General features: G+C 43.9%; 1 protein-coding gene across 2 annotated transcripts in view; it reads right to left on the bottom strand.

The window, feature by feature from the left end:
• LOC105834468 (headcase protein) overlaps nt 1-21,729 on the bottom strand; it is a 161,477-nt gene that overhangs the window by 17,971 nt on the left and 121,777 nt on the right. For both annotated transcript variants that reach the window (XM_036286481.1, XM_036286480.1), the window contains exons 3-5: nt 3,019-3,207; nt 2,504-2,689; nt 357-2,085 (exon numbers count right to left, since the gene is read on the bottom strand). In XM_036286481.1, coding sequence (XP_036142374.1) covers nt 1,912-2,085; nt 2,504-2,689; nt 3,019-3,207 — 549 coding nt within the window. In that variant the 3' untranslated portion in view covers nt 357-1,911. The remainder of the gene's footprint in view (nt 1-356; nt 2,086-2,503; nt 2,690-3,018; nt 3,208-21,729) is intronic.

The following is a 21,729-nucleotide window of genomic DNA, read 5'->3' on the forward strand; positions in this document are numbered from 1 at the left end:
ATCTCGAACTGATAACCCTGCAGCAAAATAAATTTCAAACATAGATTTTTCACGTAGTATGCATTATAAAAAAAAAAATAACGTGTATATCGCTCGTATCAGAAACACATAACTGTCGCCAATCCTACGTGTGAAGGAAACGATCTATTTTAATTTTATCGGACGTATGGTCACAATAAAGACGAGCAAAAACAAAAGCGGGAAGAAGTAGCCGCGCAGCTTCATGTTCCTCATCATCATTGCGCGTTAACACTTCACGCGTGGGGTAATTATTTCCTAAATATATACCTCCCGATTAAGTATACTTTTCTTTAAATCCAAGTAACGTAAAAAAGGTACACGATCGACTATACTACCTTGAAAACGGTGGGCGGTCTGTTTGTGGGACGGCCGCTATTGGTGGACAGCAACGACCAGCATCGCCAGAAAAAAAAGGAGGTATTCTTCCACTCCAAGCACGCTTGCTTCTCTGCCACTTAATGTTATATACACTGGCTACCTCTCGGACGATCACGACTTTCCGCGAGAAAATTCGAAACACTCGATACTCGAGGGCGAGCGACGACAAGATCGGAGAACCGTGCGCACTTCCGTCTGAACGAAAAAACTGTGTGTGCACGGCGCGAGCGGTGTAGTTTCAAACAATCGGTTTCTTCTCTCACAGTGAGTTTACCTTGTTCTTTTTTCTACCTTTACGACCGGCGTGAATTTTGTCCGTCCCTCAGCAATGCTCCTGTCCCGAATCGCGGAAAGTCGCGACGCGCGCCCGACCGAATCAACGTTGAAAACCCATCGAGTGAGTCGTAGATCCTTAAACAAAATCAACATGGCCGCCATAAACGTATAAACTAATAAAATGTAAAAAAAACAACGTGTTCTCGATTATCTAAGTAACAAACGATAGTTATTTTCTTCTTTTTTTTCTCTCTTCCCCTCCCAATCTTTTCTAGAAAGTAGCCTTTTTTCCTTTCCTTTACACACGTTTACAATAAAGGGAAAATCGTTTCCTTTCTCTCCGTGTCTAATATATCGTTTATCTCCGCCTAAATTTATTCCATGTATTTATTTCCTTTTTTTTTTTAAAGCAATTCAACTATATATTATAAAACGGGAGACGGCGAGGCTGTGTCACACACTTATTATTCAAAGTTTCTGAAATAGATGTTTACGATTATAATCAAACATTTTATGCACAGATGGTGAAACACACAAAGACTTCTCTAACAAAAAAATTTTCACTAGTTAAAACTCACCTATACATATATTAGAAGAACACATGTAATAAAAAAATAAATTGCCGTTTATTCCAACGAAACGCACGATAAATGCCTTAAGAAACTTAAAGAGCAACGCGTTACATATGGAAAATGAAGTACACTAATTTTGCGAGTCTCGCCTTGTGCATCGTCAAAAACGAAACGTCAATAATTCGGCGTCTCCCGCTTAGGATCAACCTAGACAAACAAATCTACAATGTAAATCGACGTTAAAAAGAAACATCTTAAATTTTATTAGTAATTACCTATGGGAATGCGCCAAGGGGCTCGCGCACACACCGTCGTCGTACGTAGAGAACAGCGGTTGATTGTTAAAATAGAAAAAAAATTATGATTCCTAAGGAAATTGATTACGAAGAAGTAACACCAGTGCTGTCGATCGAAATAAAAGCGCCTGGCGAGTTAAGAGGAAGTTAATAAACGTCGATGGACGACGAGACAGAGACGCGCCAGGAAAAAGGATCGCGGCCCCCGTGCGCGTTCGCCATCGTCAAAAGTGTCTCCTACGGGTCGCGAGGGGAGGATTCTAAAGCACGGTCGTCCGGAACAGGGATAACGACTTGTAAAGGAGAGGATACAAGTCGGCCGCGGCGGTCGTGCGCATACGGCGTCGGTTCGCTAAGTTCTCTAATGGTTACGGCCACTGGCTGTAGAGCTGAAACTGCTCGCGGGTGAAGCAGGCCGAGAGCGGTTTCACGAAGTGGGCGTCGACCGCCCTGCAGTGCGGGCAGCCGAAGACGCGGCTGTAGTCCGAGTAGAAGTTCAGTCGCTGATGAGGGTAGATCAGGGGTTTCTGGCAGCTGTTGCACTGGAACGAAAACGGAACGAAAACGGTGCGTTTCATTTCGTGAGGTGTTCCCTCTGCACGCGGGCGGGCGTGACGAAACGACGCGATAGAAGCATGAGCATGCAGCTTCGACCGTCTATGTATGTAATTCGCCACGTATTACAATTTTATACGCACACTTCGAACATTCGCAAGCTACATATGTCCGTTTTGACAGTCATTTCCAAATCATTGTTTGTAAAAAAAAAAAAATTGTTGAGAAAGAAGTGAAATAAATCGACGTAATTCCATCGTAATTAGCGTTAATATTAAAACTGAGAAAAATATACAAGTGTGAAACAAAAGAGAAAGATGTAACTCGAGTCTTCTATCTCGATAAAGATGTGGCGTTAATGTTTTTAAGAATTTTTACATTTTTGATCACAAATTCGGGACTTACCTTGAGTCGCTCGCTGCAGCAGGGCATGGCAGCGAATATATCGTAGCTGTACATGGTGCCGAGGACCAAGCTCGAACCATCCCACGGTTGGGTGCAGAAACGGCAGCGTACGGGCTGGCCGCCGCTGCCCTCCAAACAACTCATGCACACGGCTGACAAAAATTGTGTGCGACCTTCGACCTTCACCTGGAATAAAATACCGAAAATCCGAACGTGAAATCTTGCGGATACCACGGGCGAAAAATGCGATAAGAAATAAACTGCGATTTTAACGACCTTTTGCAAATTTCATGTAAAATCGGTAATTAAATAAAAAAATAATTTATAGATAGTGCGTATTCATTATTCGATTTATCAAAAAGATTATAGTTCTCCGAATTTTAAAGAAACAAGATAAGTATGTCAAATTTCGTACCGATTAAATTCGTTTTAGATTGTATAACTTAATCTCTTTCAGTAAGAGAATCAATGCTCATAACATTTGTAAAGTTTTTGGTGGTCGACGAGAAACATACCTCGGCGCAAGCGGGCGAGTGCTGCCTAGGGGATAAGAAGAATGTGCCATCCACCAGTGGGTACCTGTCGAAAACCAACATGGCAGCGCGACAAAGGACACATGTAACTCGAGACCACTGCAGGGCGGCCAGTGTCGACAAAATGAAGCATCTGGTGTCGTCATTGCCGTGGTTGCCCTCGTCTTCCATCTGAAAACAAAGTTAACGAACGTACGTTAAGCATTGCGTATGGAATACGTGTTGTGTAAACATATTATATTATAACAATGAGAAAGGGAATGAATTTATCTTCTTCGGCAAAAATAAAAGAAATATCAAAGAGGAGAGTCACTTTTCCCTTCGAACTAATTGCAAGTTCAAGCTTGAAGATCTTCCTCAAAGGCAGGAAATATCTCTGGAACATATCAGTACGTCGGGCAAGAAGACTCGGGGCTACTTTGAACGGAAACGCGAATCGGTCCTCATATCCCTTCGTTCGATCTAGTTTCCCCATCTACCTGCGGCAGTGACGATAATTTGAATGCAGAAGAGAATTCTCCATCCGGCGACTCTTACGCGCGCGCGTAAAGTAACAACGTCGGCGACATCAACAAAGCTCGTCTCACCCGTGCCCGCCCTTCTCGTTAAACCAGTTTCCGTGGGACGACGTTCGCGCCGTAGCCCTCGGGAGGAAAAGAGTACGTACGTATACGCAGGCCTTGATACTCCGCCGTCGTAAAAAAGACCGAAGCCGGCAAAGACGAGGGTGCAGTCGGGAGGAGTCGAGAAGGCTGCAACGCGGCGGCGCCCTCGATAGCGGGATAAACTGCGAAGGCGGTGGCTGCGAAACGCCATAAAGACTTTCCGTAACGGGCGGCTGTATGGAAAAAGGATGCAGCGGCGACACGCCGGCCGTTTCGCGTCTGGATCAAAAGGCGCTAAAGGACGACGAAGAAGCGTGGAAACGCGTTACCGCGAGACGGAAGCCCGGATGGAAGTTTCGGAGAAGGCGAGCTGCAGGTTCTCACAAGCGGCGACGAAGGTGTTTCCGAGAAATCCGTCAGTGAATCTTAATAGTGTCTTGGAAAAGTCCGTCGAAGCAGACTTCTCTGGCGCGCGGGGAGTGAAAAAGCTGGTTGACCGCGGTAAAGGAAGGTTTTAATAACGAACTGGAAAAGAGGACAAAAATAGCAGCGAGCTCCGCAGTCGGAGAAACCGCAATAGGAAGGAAAATTGAAAGGTAGCGGCGAAAAGGCCAGCGAAACGGTGAAGGAAGCGGAAACGGGCGACTCTACCGCCGACGGAGAAAAACGTCGGTAGACGACATTTATAACCACGGTAAATAACCAGTCCTACTTCATTACGAGGAAAAATGTTGAATAAAAAAATATAAAACGATGAAAGAATGTTTACGGAATGAAAGGTATGGACCTTCATGTTTTTATGATTACATTATTAAATCACTTTTAATTAAAAAAAGAAATACAGGGAACTGTAAATGAATGCAATACCGTTAAAGTACTTATCGATTAATTGACAGACGCTTCATCACTCTTTTATTTAAAAATACCAAGCGATCTTTCACACCGAGATAAATTTTTCATATATCTCCCTATTTATTTCGGCCCAGAAGCTTTGTTCTCGTCGATACGTGACGTCTTACTCATCCGTAAGATTCTTCGAAGATGAAAGTATATTTCCAGACTGCGCGAAGAGGTTTTCGAGCACTTGGAGTGACCGCCCGAGGAGCGTCGAGAGAGAAGCGCGGAATGAGAATGCGGGAATGAGAGAGTAAACGAAGTAGGAAAGCGACACGATAAACAAAGAAGAAAAATACCACGGTTGCCTTCGACCGACATATTCGTGAATTCGAGTAGAGAAAGAGAGGAAGAATGAGAATCCTTGACGCATCGCCGGATGCTCGAGAGACTCGTACGAGCCACGTACCGTCCATTTATCCGTCCATCCATCTCGTGAGGACTCGACGTCAATGCCGAAGAAATAAATTGAATTGATACGTCGCCGGTGTAGGAATCGCTCGTATACGTTTGTCGCGCGATGTACAACCCGGGTCCATGATCGAGGAGAAACACTCGACAGTTTTTACAACTTCGATTAGAGGGCCCGGGATTGCGCAACGCTGATACGACACAATAAACTTCCTGCTATTTTATTGCGACTCGTAAGCCTGTCGAGCGCTAGGGCGAGCACGAAATCCTTCGCGCGAAGCACAAAAACTACTTTTCCTCCAGATGTTTGATGAAATGTTTTACTTACGAAAGAATCAAATGTCATGCAAGGTTGTTAATTATCGTTTCATTTTCTGACTTCCACGTTTAATCGCAATTTTAAAAACATTCACTTAAATAATGCTAAATAAATCTTCTGACTGTAATCTATCAATTAAAAAAAAATTTTACATTTCTAACTAAGAGATATTTAATTTTAAAAAGAACAATTCTGACAAAAACGGCGAAAGGCAAACTGCGATAATTTCAACAAGCCTAAAAATCGAAGAGAGGAAATGGCACTGGGAAACGACAGGAGTGGTGGATCGTAAATCGTGGTGTACTGTAAAGGGACTTACACCGGCGGCGTCGCGGATTATCGGAATTCAATAATGCAGGGCGATACACAAATAAATGGAAAAATCTACCTTAGCGCCGCCGCGCGCTCGACAGTGCAAAATAATAAAGAGCTCGTGTTAGCGAGGTAGTGAAACCATATCTTTCCTCTTATTATTAGTATTACTAACCCAACCTTTCATCGAATGTAATATAATAAAATTCTCGAAAGAGGATTGCTCGACGAAGGCAAACTGAAAAACTTGAAATTGCAGCATTTTATAGAGAACTTTACATTTCGTAGTTCGTAAATTAAAATGTAACTTTTCCTCCAGCTAATAAAAAAAATAAAGAGCTGGAAGTTCAACTTAAAAGTGTTTAAATAAAACTGTCAGAAGTTATACTGCTTGCGTAAGCTCCGATGAAAAATATTCCACTCTCTCGATCTTGTAGATCAAATTAAAAATCTTAAATGATTCCTATTGATGCAGAGGATCGTGGATTCAACTTTATCGTTCTGGGCGTAAAGGAAGGAAAGGGCAAAGGAAACGTATTCGGTGCTAAAACCGCTTGACTTCATTTTATGTACATTGTGTCGAGGAGACGATTTTCTTAGAGACGCAGGGAGTAAAACAGGGAAAGAAGGGAGAAGGCATAGGGGATGCAGAAAAAGAAGGTACCGCTGGGGATTTTTTAGGGTTCCTAAGGACGCCCTTATTTAGAGCCTTAACATCAACGCGGACTCGGCCATAGGACGCGAGGCGATAAAAAGCAGTATATAGGCGGGCGTAAAATTCGTTACGATCGAACTTTGCCTACTTCCGCTACCTATACTAAAGAAAAAAGAGAAGTAATTACTTACGTAAGGCGCGAGAAAAGATGTGTGAGATATTCCTTGCGTGCGATTCTACAATTTCTGTCGCACCTTACGGCATATCAGACTTAACTCTGATGGAAAAGAGCTCGTTTCAAATTTCATGTTATTTTCAATAAAAATTGTAATATTGACGTTACGCAGGATACAAGGATTCAAAGGAGAAAAAACATATTATAAAACATTTATTAAAAAATATTAAAAGTTATGATCTCACAAGTTAATCTATGAGTGTTGAAATATCATCAAGCAATTTGATTTTATTGCAATTATTAGCAGAGAAGCATACAAAACGTTAATTTTTTTCGATAAAATTTTTCTCGCGTCTTTGAACATTTAACGAAAAACCGCGGCATCTCGCAGGAGTCGCAAACAGTTCTTGCTTTCGGAGAAAACTTCATCTGGCCAGCGCAGACAATTGACTCACCCAACGTCGTAAATTTATTCGAGGAGTGGGTGAGCTCGTTGCATTCACAGTTAACGCGAATACGGGCCTGCGAGACGAGCCCTCTTACTTTCTTTAAAAGCATCGAACAGAGTTCGAACAGTTGGATGGTCTACAAAACGTATTTACGAGCGACGAGATAAAGCAGCGAGAAACAAGAGAGAGAAACGATTCTATCTTGATCTCTTTACGTTTCCCAAATTATCTCAACAAGTCTTCTAATTGTCCATCATTAGATAATATTTTAGATTATTCGGTATTTTTTATTGAACGATAATTATGATTCATAAATAAAATTTATAATTGAAATAAGATGAGAGATAGTTTTAATTCACTTTGTAACTCAGATATTAATTTCATATTTAACACTTTATAGTCTTTTTTTATAGAATTTTTTTCTCATTCTCAGTAGTTTAATCCGATTTAATTTTTTAATTTTATCAATTCATTCTCAGCGACTTACCGATACGCGATGTCGAGTCACACTCCCCCCGCAAAGGGTTAATGCTTCCATAAATAACACAACATTGAAGTAATTTCGCCGTGCAAAATTAGCAGCGGCGTAAGTTCCGGTTCTGGATGATGAAATCCTGATCCGGGGGCTCAGAAAAGTTAAATGGAAAATAGAAAGTCGGGGATCAGGAACAAAGGGATTACTTAGGACTGTCCATGTGTTGTAGCAGGAACAAAGGAACTCGCGAAGGATTTCTCCCCGCGCGGCTCCTCTTCAACGTGGAAGGGTGCGGCGGTCCGGAGCGATAACAACTTCTCGCTAAAAGTTTCCCGTTCCGTTCTTCGTTTCCCCGAGACGAGGGGTACTCTTAGTCCCGTGTCGTTCTCCATGCAAGTGACCCACTGCCGTTCCCGGATAGACCAGGCGGACGAACAAAGAGAGAGCCTCGTCAGGGTGCTTCCTCTAGCGTGAAAATAATCAATGGCGTCTCCGGGACTTCGTTTCCAGAAGTTTTGCCCATGATAATAGCTTTCTTTCCTTCGTGCTACTCGTGTTATCGATCTGACGATCGTCTATGCTTCGCCGAAGATACTAATCGAATCCTGGCCGGCCTCTAGTCGCTCAATTACTAAACTACGATCGCGTTGGGAACCGCAACTGGATTCACCCCGAATGTCGGAAATTCGCTGATTCGACGATATACAGTTATTTCCGATAGGTTCGTCCGTGCGCCTCGATGTGGCGTCCAGGGCGAACGTTATCAGAGTAATACCGATAATACGACTTTTCTTCGAAACTTCCTAAGAATCTCCACGAAATCTCACCCCGCTTTTCTCCTCCCTACATTCTCCCTGGAAAGAATCGTAGCGACGTCCTCGTCGAATGCAAGTGACCCACTGGCATTCGGGAAAGGAGATCCGAACAAAGAGATCTTCCCTCCTCTTTCCGACTCGTGCTCCTTCTCGCGTGAAAATAATCGACGGCGCTATCCGTACACGCCGCCGGTTTCCTTGCTTTTCCTTTCTTCGACTGACTCCGTTTTTCCCCTTTGAAGTAAGGGAAGGTCGCCGCCATCATGGGGAAAACAGAAGGGGAAACCGGACAGATATCAGGACCGAACAACGCCCGACGGAACTTCCTGAGTGAAATTGCGGTCCCTAATATTATTGACAATTGATACGACACACGCCTCGTGGCGCTCCTAGAATTTTATCGGAACCCTACTCGCGAGAGAAATTGCCTTTTTTCTCGGATAGCCGTCATTCGGTCGTGGGGATATTCAGAATGTCCAAATACCGCGCATACGACAATATACATTCATCGCAGGAGAGATGGCATTGTCAATTCTAAAACACTAGCTTGAAATTGCGGTCTGTAAATTTTGATGTCGAGTCGAATTCTCTGAGCTCAACTTTCTTGCATCTTGTAGGATCAAAACAAAATTTATTAGAAAAAAAGTAAGAATATATTCCTCCTAAATATACATATATATAATTTAAAAATATATACACCAAATATTCAATCGTAAAAAGTAATCATTGTAAAATTAAAGAAGTAAACATATCTTTCTATTTATAGATGCTAGATACGTACATCGTGACGCGATTTTAAGTATTTACATTCCGTCTACGTAAGACAAAGGAAAAAAATATATCAAAGCAGTTGAAGCTCCACAAGATTTTCTAGGTAATCTTCTTTTATCTTTCTTCAGTTAAACCGCTTATTTCCTACTCCGACGTTACAGGCTGATTAAATATAATTGCGATCGAAGGAAAAAAAATTCGGCGATGGAGATCGAACGCACCAAGTGAGTACAATTTTACAGACGCGCATAATAAAAAGGGATGATGTTAAATAATTCGTGAAAACGGGAAGAAAAAAAAATGCAACGTGAATGCGGACAAGAAAACGCCATTTTTTCCCGTCTTGTCAGTCACGTTATCAGATTTGTGATATAGCCACGTCACGTATTCACCCCTGACGCATTAATTATTTACCGTCCAGGATGAATTCATTCGCTGGTGATAGCGGTAGTTACAGTTCTGGGTGATGCATCGCATGTTTGTTCGTTTTAGGGATGGGATGACAACTTCGATAAAAATATAAAGCAAACATACATGTCTTTATTTTCGACGAGTCAAATATTTGCGTGAAAGAAATTCGTAATTAAAGTAATAGGTAGTACGTATCTTTTTTATAAAATAAATATGAAAGAAAGTTTTCACATCTATGTTTCAAAATGGCAACACTTATTGTAGTTGATGAGATAATTAAAAAAAAAAAATAAAATATAAAGCGAAAACTCAAGTTATTTTTCTCTTGTCAAAATGGCTCGATTAGATTTCGATAGTATTGTCGACGAGACAGTTCTGTTATGATGCCATCGATAAGTTAAAAAGGGAGACAGCAGCTTTCAGCCGCCCTTTTGTTCGGAGGTGATAAGAATGGTGCACGTATACACACGCATGTATTCGTGCCCGTGCGTGAAAGGTTCTCGTGCATATCCGTAGGAGAATCAATAAGCGCGCTCGCGAGTTTGCCTGTACCTTGTCGAAAAAAAGCCCTTCGCGATTCGCAGAAGATAACTGCCGATGGGCAGGGAGGGTTTGGCTTCCCCTCGCGGATTATAGGCGGAATTAAAATGAGAGACGAAGGCAGATGAAAAGCCCCCTTTTTTCACGTGCGTTGACTCTCGCTCGGTTTATCCGCGAACTGACGGAGCTCGCAGATTGGCATGAGAAAGAGAGCGAGAGAAAGAGAAAGAGAGAGAGAGAGATAGAGAGAGAAAATCAAATCCGGAGTCGTGTGTTTTGCGAACGCACTCTGTCGCTTCCGCATTGCCTATCTGCAATCGTCTAAAATGTATCAACGTCGAGATGTAAGATTTCGAGATACAATCAAACCACGGGATACCGTTATTGTGAATCGTACATATCTTGTATGTACATTGTATTTAAGTTTCTACAGTGACTCCTTGACATTCAATATTATTTATCTAAAAGCTAGATTATAAATGGATACACAAATTTTATAATATTCTCTTCAGCGGGACATTGAAATAAATATTCAACAAAATTTTTTAACTTAATTAAAATCTAACGTGTAAAGTAACATAAAACATTAATTATTTATATAAAGTTAACATTAGAACGTAACGTATTAAATCACTCACTTTCGAGCCTTTTGTTTATTCTAGCTTTGAAATTTTCAAGCTGAGTAATAAGAGTACGCTTCGCTGAAACTTTTCGTTCGAGTAAGCATGAAAAAGAGAGAGAGAGAGACTCGTTAACGAGGTAGAAGATAATCAAAATTTTGGGGTAAGATAAAGGCTATTATTTCATATTTAATATCCAGAGATTCGCCTGGTTGAAGACTTACTGATCTACAAAAGCGAGGGAGAGAACGATCTCGTGTTTCATTTGAGAACAAAAACGAGACAACGTTCAAAGCGTTCCTCTGACTCATTTCCTGCGTTTTAATTGTAAAATCGAAATTAATCTGAGGAACGTCTCTCTCTCCGTGAGACATGCAAAATGAAAAACCACGAAACGTAAAGTATATTCAAGAACATTTGCCATTTTTCTCCACTCTTCATGTCTCTAATACATAAGATGACGAGCTTTACGACGAGAAAGAAAGAGGGGAGTGTATCCTTACGGGGCTCGACTCTACCTTCGCATGCAGAATATTTCATCGATCGACGAATGGCAGCGGCTCCGAGTTATCGCTAATAAATTAGTACAGAAGCGCATACATCGACGGAGGACGTGCGCTATAAATCCCGCCGTTCTATCTCCGATTACTCGATTACATACCGCGATTGATATACACGCTCGTGCGAGAAACGAGAGATTAAAGCTAGCTGTTCTCCTCTCCTCTCCTCTCGTCTCCTTCTTCTCCCGCCAAGGGCGACTTCTCTCCTGCGGGGGACGTACTAAAACAACGATCAACGTAAATTCATACGACGGATTCTCGCCCAAGGCGAACCACCCCAACCGTGACTATCCATAAAAATCTCTGTCCCTTCCACTAAAGGAGATTGCAACGACGTTCAGCGGTACCAGACACGACTATATATCACGCCGTCCCACTATACCCGTTCCGCTTCACTATACGTGCTCTCGGCACGCACGCACGCACTCACGCACACACGCACAGGCCGTCTCAAAACGAATCGACGCCTACAGCGCGAGTATCGAAATTACTGCGGTTACGTGAAACGATTTGTACCCTTCAACTCAACGGAGAAAGACGTGATTTCCGAACGCCGCTATATTTAGCTGGCCGATTTAGAATTCAGTGTAAAGTCCGCGATAAGTTCACCGACTAGCTTTCCATAGGCTAAATCATTTTCAAGAGTTAATAATTATGTAAGTGCTAAGAGCTCGAGGGTGCTGTATTTTTATTATTGCACGCTATTAAACGTAAAGATAACCTCGCCACGCGCTCGAGAGTCGATCGCGCTCTTTTGACGCACCCTGTACAGCCAGGCTGTAGAGAATCTACCGTAATGTAGAAGATATGGCCTCCTCCAGTCCGTATAAATCAGGCATGCGTCGCCGAAGAGGTTGGGAGGCTGGGTCCTTGCCATGTACACCGTACGCGTCTGGTCCGACAGCGCTAAAGGTCGAATCCACAGGACGCTAAGGAGTGACACGGGGTTGTTCCACCCCCGCCGCGCGTCTCACGAAAGGGTGGGGCCCCTCCGAGTGAGGCGCGAGTAGGCACCCTCACTTGAAAATTTATCTCGCTGCGTCGTTGGCGTAGTTACGTGAACGCTCCTCGCGGCAGGAGGCGCTTGTCATCGACCGTTTCCATCGTCGTCGGGTACTTTGTTTTAGCATCCCGTCCTTTGTTCCTCCTTAAGAAGATTTGGAGCCTCATCATCATCTTGATGGATATGACAGCAACGCCGCGCGGTTTCCCTTTGTTCGTTAAAGTTCGATACGGACAACAATGACTTTTCGATAGAAGTGCTTCTAATTGTACAAATACGTTTGCGAATGCGTAATCATTGACGTCATCGAGCCGCTGGTTACGCAAGAATAATATTACGCCATTAGTTGAATATAACTGTGCAAATAGTTGCCGGTGAATTCGACTCCGCGCGTGCTCCTCGCGATTAATGAAGTTCGCTGCCGTTGCGAATGTAGTTACGTTAAATGGCTTAGCTATGCAAGATTGTTCTTGCGTTAACAAGATTGCAAACTATCAGCAAACTTGCGCGAAAGTAACAGTTAGTAGAACGAGCTCCGTTTCTGACTGCTGGACGGGAACTGGTGTGCATTCTTTCTAAACCTGTTCAATGCTCGCTAACATAAAAAGCGATTAAAAAAAAAACGTATAAAAATCCACAGAATTTAATTTAAAAAATTACAAAGCAATATGTATATAACTTGTAGTTTGTAAAAATAAAAGAACACGATTCCCTAAATTCCTACTGTTTTCTGCTCGCCAGAGAATTAAAATAAGAGAGAATAAATATTCTTAAATTCATTGCGAATTCAGTGCGCGCGCCTTAAGAGCATAATTTCAATCAATTTCACTCTGGGGAAAAAAACCAAGCGCCGTCTTCACCGTGACGTGATGCGTGTTTGGCCAAAAACTACCGCGAGAAAGACGAGAGGCTATCACCTTCCAGGCCCTCCAAACTTCTCCTCGTAAGCCTAATGTGCCAGTCGGCTAGGAGGGAAAATGGAAGGCACAACTTAAGTGTCTCTCTCTCTCGGAGTGAATCCAGACAGGACCGGCTTAAGACTCTTGCTCAAAGGGAGCACCTGAACCCAGACACTGGAAACTCGACACGTTCTTCGTTTACCTAAAATTACCCAAGCGGTTTAACCGTCAAAACGCGTCAGGTGTGGAGGAAAGACATTTACCCATGTCATACAAATACATTTTTGAACGCTCGCTCTTTATATTTGCCGCTATTTTATCTGCGACTCTCCGACCACGCGAACATTCATGCCGGCCCTGGACCGGGAACGTCCTCCCGGGTAAAGGGCTTTCGAGGAAATTGTGGTCCGGACCTCGCGCAGTAAGCGCAGGCTGCGAGGCAATCGTCCTAATTGCCGGCCGGCTACTCGAATGCGAAGTTAATCATTTCGGACGGACGCGTTGCTAGCGAGTTCGCCGAGTTACCACCACAGAAAGGACCGATTTAGGTGATACGCCTGGATTATTTCTACTTACCCGCAAAGGCGTCGCGTTATGACAAGGGTAATTTGTTAAAAATAGCTTCTGCATTATCGTACTTGGATCAATAAAGCTAATTGTACATTAAAATTATGTAATTTTTTGCCAGCAATTATATCTGCTATCTACATGTAATATACATTGAAATTAATATTGATAACAAGATTTTACAACTTTGACTCATTAAAAAATTAGATTTAATTGCCTGCGGAACAATTAAATATAAAACGCGTCTTTTTATTTAAAAACAAGTTTAATCTCCAAGTATCAAGAATCTCGCCACGTGACGAGAACAGAGAACGCTTTTACAAGATGAAACGATACCCGTTGATAAAAGATATACTTGCGCTTAAATGTACACGCGGAAAATCTCTCCTATGTTGCCCCCCGTAATCTCATGCGCTTGATGTTAGAGCTAATTGCAGCGACGTTTCCTCGCGCCACGCGTCACGCGCGAAATTAGAAGGAAAATTATAAATAACGACGCGGCCCGCGCGCCATCGCGTGCATCCCGATAATGTAAAGAAGGCGTGGAAACGCGATTGCGACCCTCTCTCGCAGGGACCCCCACGAGCCTAATTACTCGTTTAAGATAAGATTTTCATCAAACCTTTAGCGGACGGTGTGATTAACGGCGCCCTTAAAGAGCCGAACGACACGGGGACGAAATCACTTCCACGATTTAGGGGTGGCAGCACGCTTAATTCGCTCGCTACGCCACCCGAATACCGTCGTCGAAACAAGCGCCGATAAAATATATCCGCCGTAATAGAGGAGAAAACACGACCACCGATCGGACCGCGGTGTGCCCACCGCGTATTACACATAAATCACGTGAAAAATTTACACGTATTTCACAATAATATTACGAGCGGCGGGTCCCAATGTGATTGCATGTGAATAATAAATATTGATAAATGAAAATAAGAAATCTCACCCGACGAGTAAAATGATCAACAATGTTTTCTCCGGACTGTCGGTCCTCCCCTTTTCGATTTGCACTCTCGGCATGCGGCAGTAAATTTAAATTGTAGCGCGTCATTTATAATTTAGGACGAACAAATTGCCGCTGTGCGCCACCTTTCCGATGTTAAACGCGTTACTGCCCGCGGCGTGCTTATTTCCGGTGGGATTCGCGAGCATCCGCGCGAGAACCCTCGCCTGTCAAAAATTCTTATCGCGTGAATAAGTAAGAACGACATGTCGGGCGGACCGCGCAGGACGCGATCCTCCGTGAATAGCTTTGTGCTTCCATTAACGTGCGCGAGGAGTTATGCCGCCCTCCTTCACACTTTCGTTGTCAAAATGGCACGACGGAATGCGCTTGCTATTTCCCGCCTGATTTCGCGAGAATCTAATTCTCGGATAAAAATTATGTCGCAGCCATTAAACCTGCGCGCTCTAAAAACGCAGATTAGCTCAGAAATACAATGTGTGCCTCAATCTCGCGAATAATAAATGTTATTACTGTAAATAATGAAAAGTACTTAAAAAATCTCTATTTAATAGAATCATTTAAGAAATAATGATTCAAAAAGTATTTGTGCACAAAGGAAAAAATTTCAAGCGCAGAGAAAAAGTACAAAATTTTTAACAAGAATATGATTCAATAAGAATCATTAACAAATTGAAAAATATGTCTATATTAATTATAAAAAAAAAAATTGGCAATAAGTTGGAACATGAGTTAACGTTACAATACAAGAGTACAACAATCGCAGTTTTTTTTTTTTAGAGAAGAGGGAAAATGATGAGGGAAAATCGAAAGCAGAGGTCCTCTTTGTCCGAATCGGTGAAAGAAGTTGGTGAGGGAACCATTTTGTCGTCCACTTGAAACGAAATTCTCCGGGAGGGTTGCGCCCCTTCGGAAACGAAACGAGCGAATGTGGGCTAACGAGATTCACGTTCAGGTGCCCAAACACAGTTGGCAATTTCCTCGAGTGATCGGTTCCTGATTACGGGGCGTGCTCCACTCCCCGACGATGAAAGTAACGTGTCGAGCTTGCCCCTTTTCATCCCTCCCACGAGATGCATCATCGCGGCAGGCGACGACGGCTGGTCCCGGCAGTTTCGCTCGACGAATCTGCGTCAGTACTCTATCGCGATTTCCGCGAGATTTTATCGAAACGCTTTCATCAACCTTCTCCCTCACTCTGTTTATCGCGACGCGATTTCCTGTTACACGTACGCGACAGGTATTCGTGCCCGTGGATTCGACAGCACCGTGAGAGATTATACGATCACACGGAGCTGATGAAGGACTTCACGTAGTCGCGATCGACATTCAGTTTCGTTACGACGTGGAAAGTAAAATAAAAATAAGCTACTTCTATTTTTCCAATTACAACGTAGAATTTAAAAAATTTCTAGCAATATATTACTCGCCTTTCTTCTAATCTTTCTTATGCTAATCCTTTAATCATTGGTATCCACTTTCCTTTTACGCATGTAAAAAGATCACGTGTAACTGATTTACAATCTTCGTGAAGCGTCGAAAGTCTTGAAAGCGGCGTTCGTCGGGCACGAAAACCGAGCTAAACTTCAGACAATTCTCCAGTGATTTTAGAATTGCAGACACGTGGCCGAGTCAATGATACTGGGCATTATTTTCCGCGAGGAACAAGACAGAAGGAGAAGGGAGGAAAGAACGTTTGCCACATCGGTTTTCATCGAGCGTCGTTTGAACGAAACAGACATGATTATCGGCAGGTTCAACGTACCGTCTAGCTATAGCTAGTCCTAACGTCTATCTCGATTGAAATTCCGCACGATTATTCGCGACTTCCTCCAGTGAATATCGCAAGGTCATTGCACATTCTCCTCAAGGTGACCAAAGAGAATTCCTAATTTTTCCCGCCACGAAATTTCCACGATGAACGAAAAGGCGCATGAAATTTGGTCTAAAATCTCTTCCCTTCATTTTAAGACCGAACAAGAGATGTAAAAAAGATCGCTAATTTTTAAAATGTATTTTATACAAAACAAAACATTTGCAATACCGTCACACATCATTTCTCCCTTAAAAAGACATTTTCAAGATAAAAATTGTAATGTCAAATAAAAAACAAATTAAATAACTAATTAAATAAACAGAAATGGTACTAATTACAACAAATTTCAGATAACGCAATTTTTTTTAACATCTTTCCTCTTTTACGGAAGGAACTAATACGGATATTTGAGGCGACTTGCAGAACAGGTGCTGTATTATTAATCGTGTGTTCGACGGAATTGCGGCAAAAAGTTGGGCGCGCTCGTCGGCGGCAATCATCCATCGTGCCGCGTTTCTTCTGCATGGCGGATACGTTAATCCGCAGTAATTAGTCGTGGGGACAGCGCGTCCTGTGTTTCTTTTATTGGCTGGCAAAATGAACGCTCTCGACGCACCGTTCCCATGCATTCGTAACGACGACGCGACGTCGTGTCCTTGTACCAACTCGGGTGTGAAGCCTAAAGAAATATCTTCTGATCGCGCAGGAAAGAGTGGAATATGGCGCGAAGGAAATTGATTATCAGAAAAAAGAAACTCTTGTTGTCGCGATCCGGACGATCGCGAAAGCAGACGCGTGATTCCAGAAAATCCGGCGCATCAGTTAATCGCTAATAATTATGCAATATTTAATGCCGGAAAACTGTATCCTATCGGCGTTCGTAATTACCTGTCCTCAATATAGACAAGATAAATCTACGATATATAACGCGCGGATTGCACGCGATAATTGCATTTCTAATAATCAGGTAGCACAACCGAAATTAACTTCGAAACCGGTTCGCGTCCTTCGAGATCCGTCAAAAAGTAGTTCGGCAAAACGAAAACCGTTCGCGACGGTGGCTTGCAAGATTTAGCATTTAAAACGGCTATTTATATTCTTGATGATAAATGGTCCGGATGAATGTGTACCAGCAGTGTCCTGAAAATGATATGATAATGACGCTGCTGATATTGCTGCTCGCTATCGCGGCATTTTCGAGACGTTTATTTCGAGTTTCACTTTGGAAAAAAAAAAAAAATTAGTTAACGAGATACAAACCCGTCCTTCAAATTTGCGCTCTCGCGCGCAAACACGTTTCTAATTAAAACCTACGGGGAGGCTGCTGTTTGTGTCCCCGTTTCGAGATATCGACGTATGGATCGCCCAAGACAGACCGAGGTTCCGCCGCAGCTCGTACGCGTGTATCAGCGCTCCGCTCGTAAATTATGAAATTCAGATAAACCCACGCTGTGCCGGCGCGCGCGCACGCGGACATCGCGCGAATTATGGCGAGAACGATAAGTTACGGAGTTGCGCGGAACAACCGCGCAGGTATAAACCAGTAGTGATTCGCGATAATGCTAAATGGAACACTTCACCGGTGCGCGATGCAACGCCGAGGGGATGACGCGCGCTCGCGTGTATTATCGCTGGCGCAGGCGAGGCGGGATTATTAGCGATACCGTTAAATTGCCGGACCTTATACGCCGTCGCCGCCTACGGTTTTCGCTGTTTAGTTGCAGCTCGACGTTTGAAAGTGCAAATTGCGGCACGACGGACCGCAGGATAGTTACACTAGCGAGCTGGTGCATGCGCGACCGTAAATCGCGCGGTGCAACGTAACTGTAGTTTACGACGTCTTGTACCACCGTCCGGCCCCCCCCCCCCTCCCCCTTCATGTAACACCTTTACAACTCTCCTCCGTTCGCCTTAAGCCGGAGTCACAGACGGCGTGTGTGCGTTTGCCAAATATTTGGCAAATGCAAACGTACTGCACTTTCGCGGCGGGATATATATCGCGTTATTACACCGCATTACTGCACAGGGCATTGTCGCGCGTCGCGTCCCTCGCATTTACATGATATAACATTTGCCTTGGCTTAACGGAGAAATATTTGGCGAGCGAGCCAAGGGCTGTCCGAGGGCAGGCAGGCAGGCAGACAAGCTTAATCTTCCCACGAAATAATGTAACTTCAGCGAAGTCACGTACTGTACATATCGCTCTTTATTACCCGTCTCAAAAGAAATGAAGGAGAAGAAACTTGTCCCGATCATTTCGATCGTCGGACATATACCTGTACTCTGACTTCGAGCGCGATGATGATTTTCCAAATTGCATTTTCGCGACGTTGTCAAGCTGAAAACCGCGAATGCACAGGGAAGTGGAATGTCCACGCGATGTGCAAGGCGCGTCACACCACGGTCAGTACTACTTATCAATTCCAGATTAAGAGAATAAATCCGTCAATTATCGCGGCGACGATAGGCGAAGGCGCGCGCTGGTTACGAAGTCGTCGCTCGTATCCACCCGCCCCGTTACAAATATAGCAGTACTAGCGATGCATGCACCGGTGGGAAGAGGGGGAGGTAAAGGGGAGGGAGAGAAAGAATGAGAGAGAAAGAGAAAGAGAGAGAGAGAGAGAGACTGTATAGCTGCCGCGAGACGCGAGGCTAACGCACTCTAATCTAGTCTCTATAGATAGAGGCCCCCTCAATGCCATTCACTGCACGTACGCATGCAGCCAGCGCTCGCGACCGACCGCGTGCAATGCACCGCTTGTGAACCGCGCGAACCTTCGGCGACGTCGAGAGAGTCCGGCCTGCGTATGCAATTACTTGGAGCACGTGAGACATGAGCGACAGCGACGGCGGCGACCAGTAGCTAGCTTGGCGAGCTTTAATCGAGTGAAAACGTTGTGGCGGGTCTCTTTCTCTCTTTCTCCCTTAAACAGCGTTGTAAATCGCGCCAGTTGGCCGCCGATTGATTTCCCGTCGATCGCGATAATCTTGTACAACAAAAATGTAAGTTTTTGTTCCCCCCGGGAGAAGCGGTCGGCGTCAATTTATCTTACATACCGCGTCAGATTTTTTACACTAAAGATATATTAGATTTGTTAAGTAGTATTAAGTGTGTTATATGCACAAAAAAGCGGAAGTCTTCACGATAATTACGGCTGTCTCGTACGTGTGAAAGATCGTATGCGGAAGAAAAGGTAAAATATTCGAAGGAATTACGGGGCTAATAATTAATTTTAATGCAGGCGCGTCGCCTCGCGCGAACTCGCCTCGTTAAGAGAGAAAAGGCTTCGCCTTTATCGTGCGTATCACCTTGTTATTTAACTGACGCGTAAAACCGCACGCGCATCAAGCGGCAGCCATATATACAGATTAATGTTACGAATTAATTAGCGGCCGCCCCGTCCGAAATATCGTATCTCGTAAACCGTCGGCTGCGAGAATAAATAAACAATAACCGCTAATTAAAAGATACCGAAAGCCGTTCATCAGTTCGGCATTGATCTCGCGCGGGCGCGCGTAGACGTCGTAAATCGTGCAATTACGACCACCGGCCAGTCTCCTAACCCGACCTTAAATAATTCTAATTCCCCTCCCAAGAAAGGAAACGCGAAATGTGCCGCACACATTTCTCTCTTCTGGACGAGTCAGAGTGGGGTTGATTCGAGCGCCCGTTCGATTCCCCGGAGTCGTTTTCATTATTTCCAATCGAAGGGCAGCACTGGGTCTCCTCACTGGGAATCCAATCGCGCGAGATTGTGCCAGTAATGCGAGCCTTTAACGATCGTGCTCTAACGAGCCATGGCAACGCCAAGTAACATCGTCAACGGAGACCCCGGATCGATATCAACCCGGTTGATATGCAAAACCGCCGGTAAGGCCAAGGCCAGGTGTGTCATCGATTATCGATATTGCAATATGCATTTATGCGCTGCGTAGTTTTGTCGTCGAGACAGGAAATCGATCAAACCGAAGGTTCCAGGATGTTGTATAAGGGTAAGGAACGTTCTTATGGCTCGCGTTTCACAGATAAGACATCCGAGAGAAAGACGCACAGTGTAATGGAATCTATTTTTATTTCTAAAGAGAACAGTAATCAGTGTCGGTCTTAATATTATAATAATATCACCCCGCGCGCTCGATATAAATTATCTACGTGTCCATCTCTCGTATCTCGACGTGCCGCGAGCCTACACGTATAGCACTGTGCCGCGAATATCCATTACGCCGCGAAGCTAAAGTTATCTCCGCGGAGAGATTCTCTTCCCCGAGAGAACTCATTTTCGAAAACGTGTTCCGCTATTCGCACTCGGACGGTCTTCCGCCAAGTAAACACGGTCCGCGCCAAATCATGTAGAAAGCGGCGGCGAGGCGAGAAAAGGGAGATGAAACGGGAGGGGTTAGAGCACAAGGTGGGAAACGAACACGAACGCAGATGTCGTCTGCGGATTATCATTAAAATACATCTTGCTCGTGTCGGCAAGACCCGCGGCCTCCTCTTTGCCTGCCTCCTCCGCGCCTGCCGGCTTATTTATCCGCGCTTATGCTGTTCGTCGTTGCGAAGGATAAGTAGGAATTAAATATTCATTTGTCGGGATACGCCCTGCCGTCGAAGAAGAACGAGCAAGAAAAAGAAGAACGACGAGGGACAGCGGACGTTAGAAAAAGAGACGCAAGGCGGAAAGGAAGGGGGAGAGAGGGTGGAAGGCTAGTAATGGAGAGAGAAGAGAAAGGTGGACCGATTTGTCACTCAATCGGATTAAACGAGAAGTATTCTGCGACCGTGTAGCGAGAACTAGAAAAGACCGTTCCGTCTTCTCTCCGTCTTTCTGGATCTTCCACCCCCATAGCACTTTTCCCTCGCCTCTCTCCTCGTAAAGTTCGTGACGCTATGCGTCGCGGTGACGTCGTACTGCATTATTCACGTCCGATCTGCGGCCGATCTCTCGTGACTGCGCAAGAGGCTGAACGTCACCGTCCATAAAAGTGTCTCGAAGTTTTGAATGAGGAAGATGGTGTCGAAGACAACGTAGAAGTTTTTTGGAGACCCGTCGATCGTGAAATCTACTCTCAAAAATTATAGACGGTTACATTCTCGCATAAATAAATTTTGCATAACATAAAACGGAAATTTTATGCGAAAATGTTTTATTTTAAAAAATGTGTTACTTTTTCTGTCATAACTGTAAAGATGAATAAAGAGAGATTATTGCAAATTTTACTGCTGCGTAAATATTATTTATCTCTGAACCGTTCCCGTCAAATGCAATAAATAAATTATTATAAGAAAGATAAATTGTCGCACTATAAATTCGAATCTGTTAAAGACAAATCATCTCGCCGTATCATTGATTAATGAACGTAAACATGCCGAGCTCTGGACGACGATTTCCTTCAATTTCTTCCTTCCAGGAATAAGAGATACGGGCGAC

Source organism: Monomorium pharaonis, chromosome 4, assembly GCF_013373865.1.
Source record: "Monomorium pharaonis isolate MP-MQ-018 chromosome 4, ASM1337386v2, whole genome shotgun sequence".
Taxonomy (NCBI): Eukaryota; Metazoa; Arthropoda; class Insecta; order Hymenoptera; family Formicidae; genus Monomorium; species Monomorium pharaonis.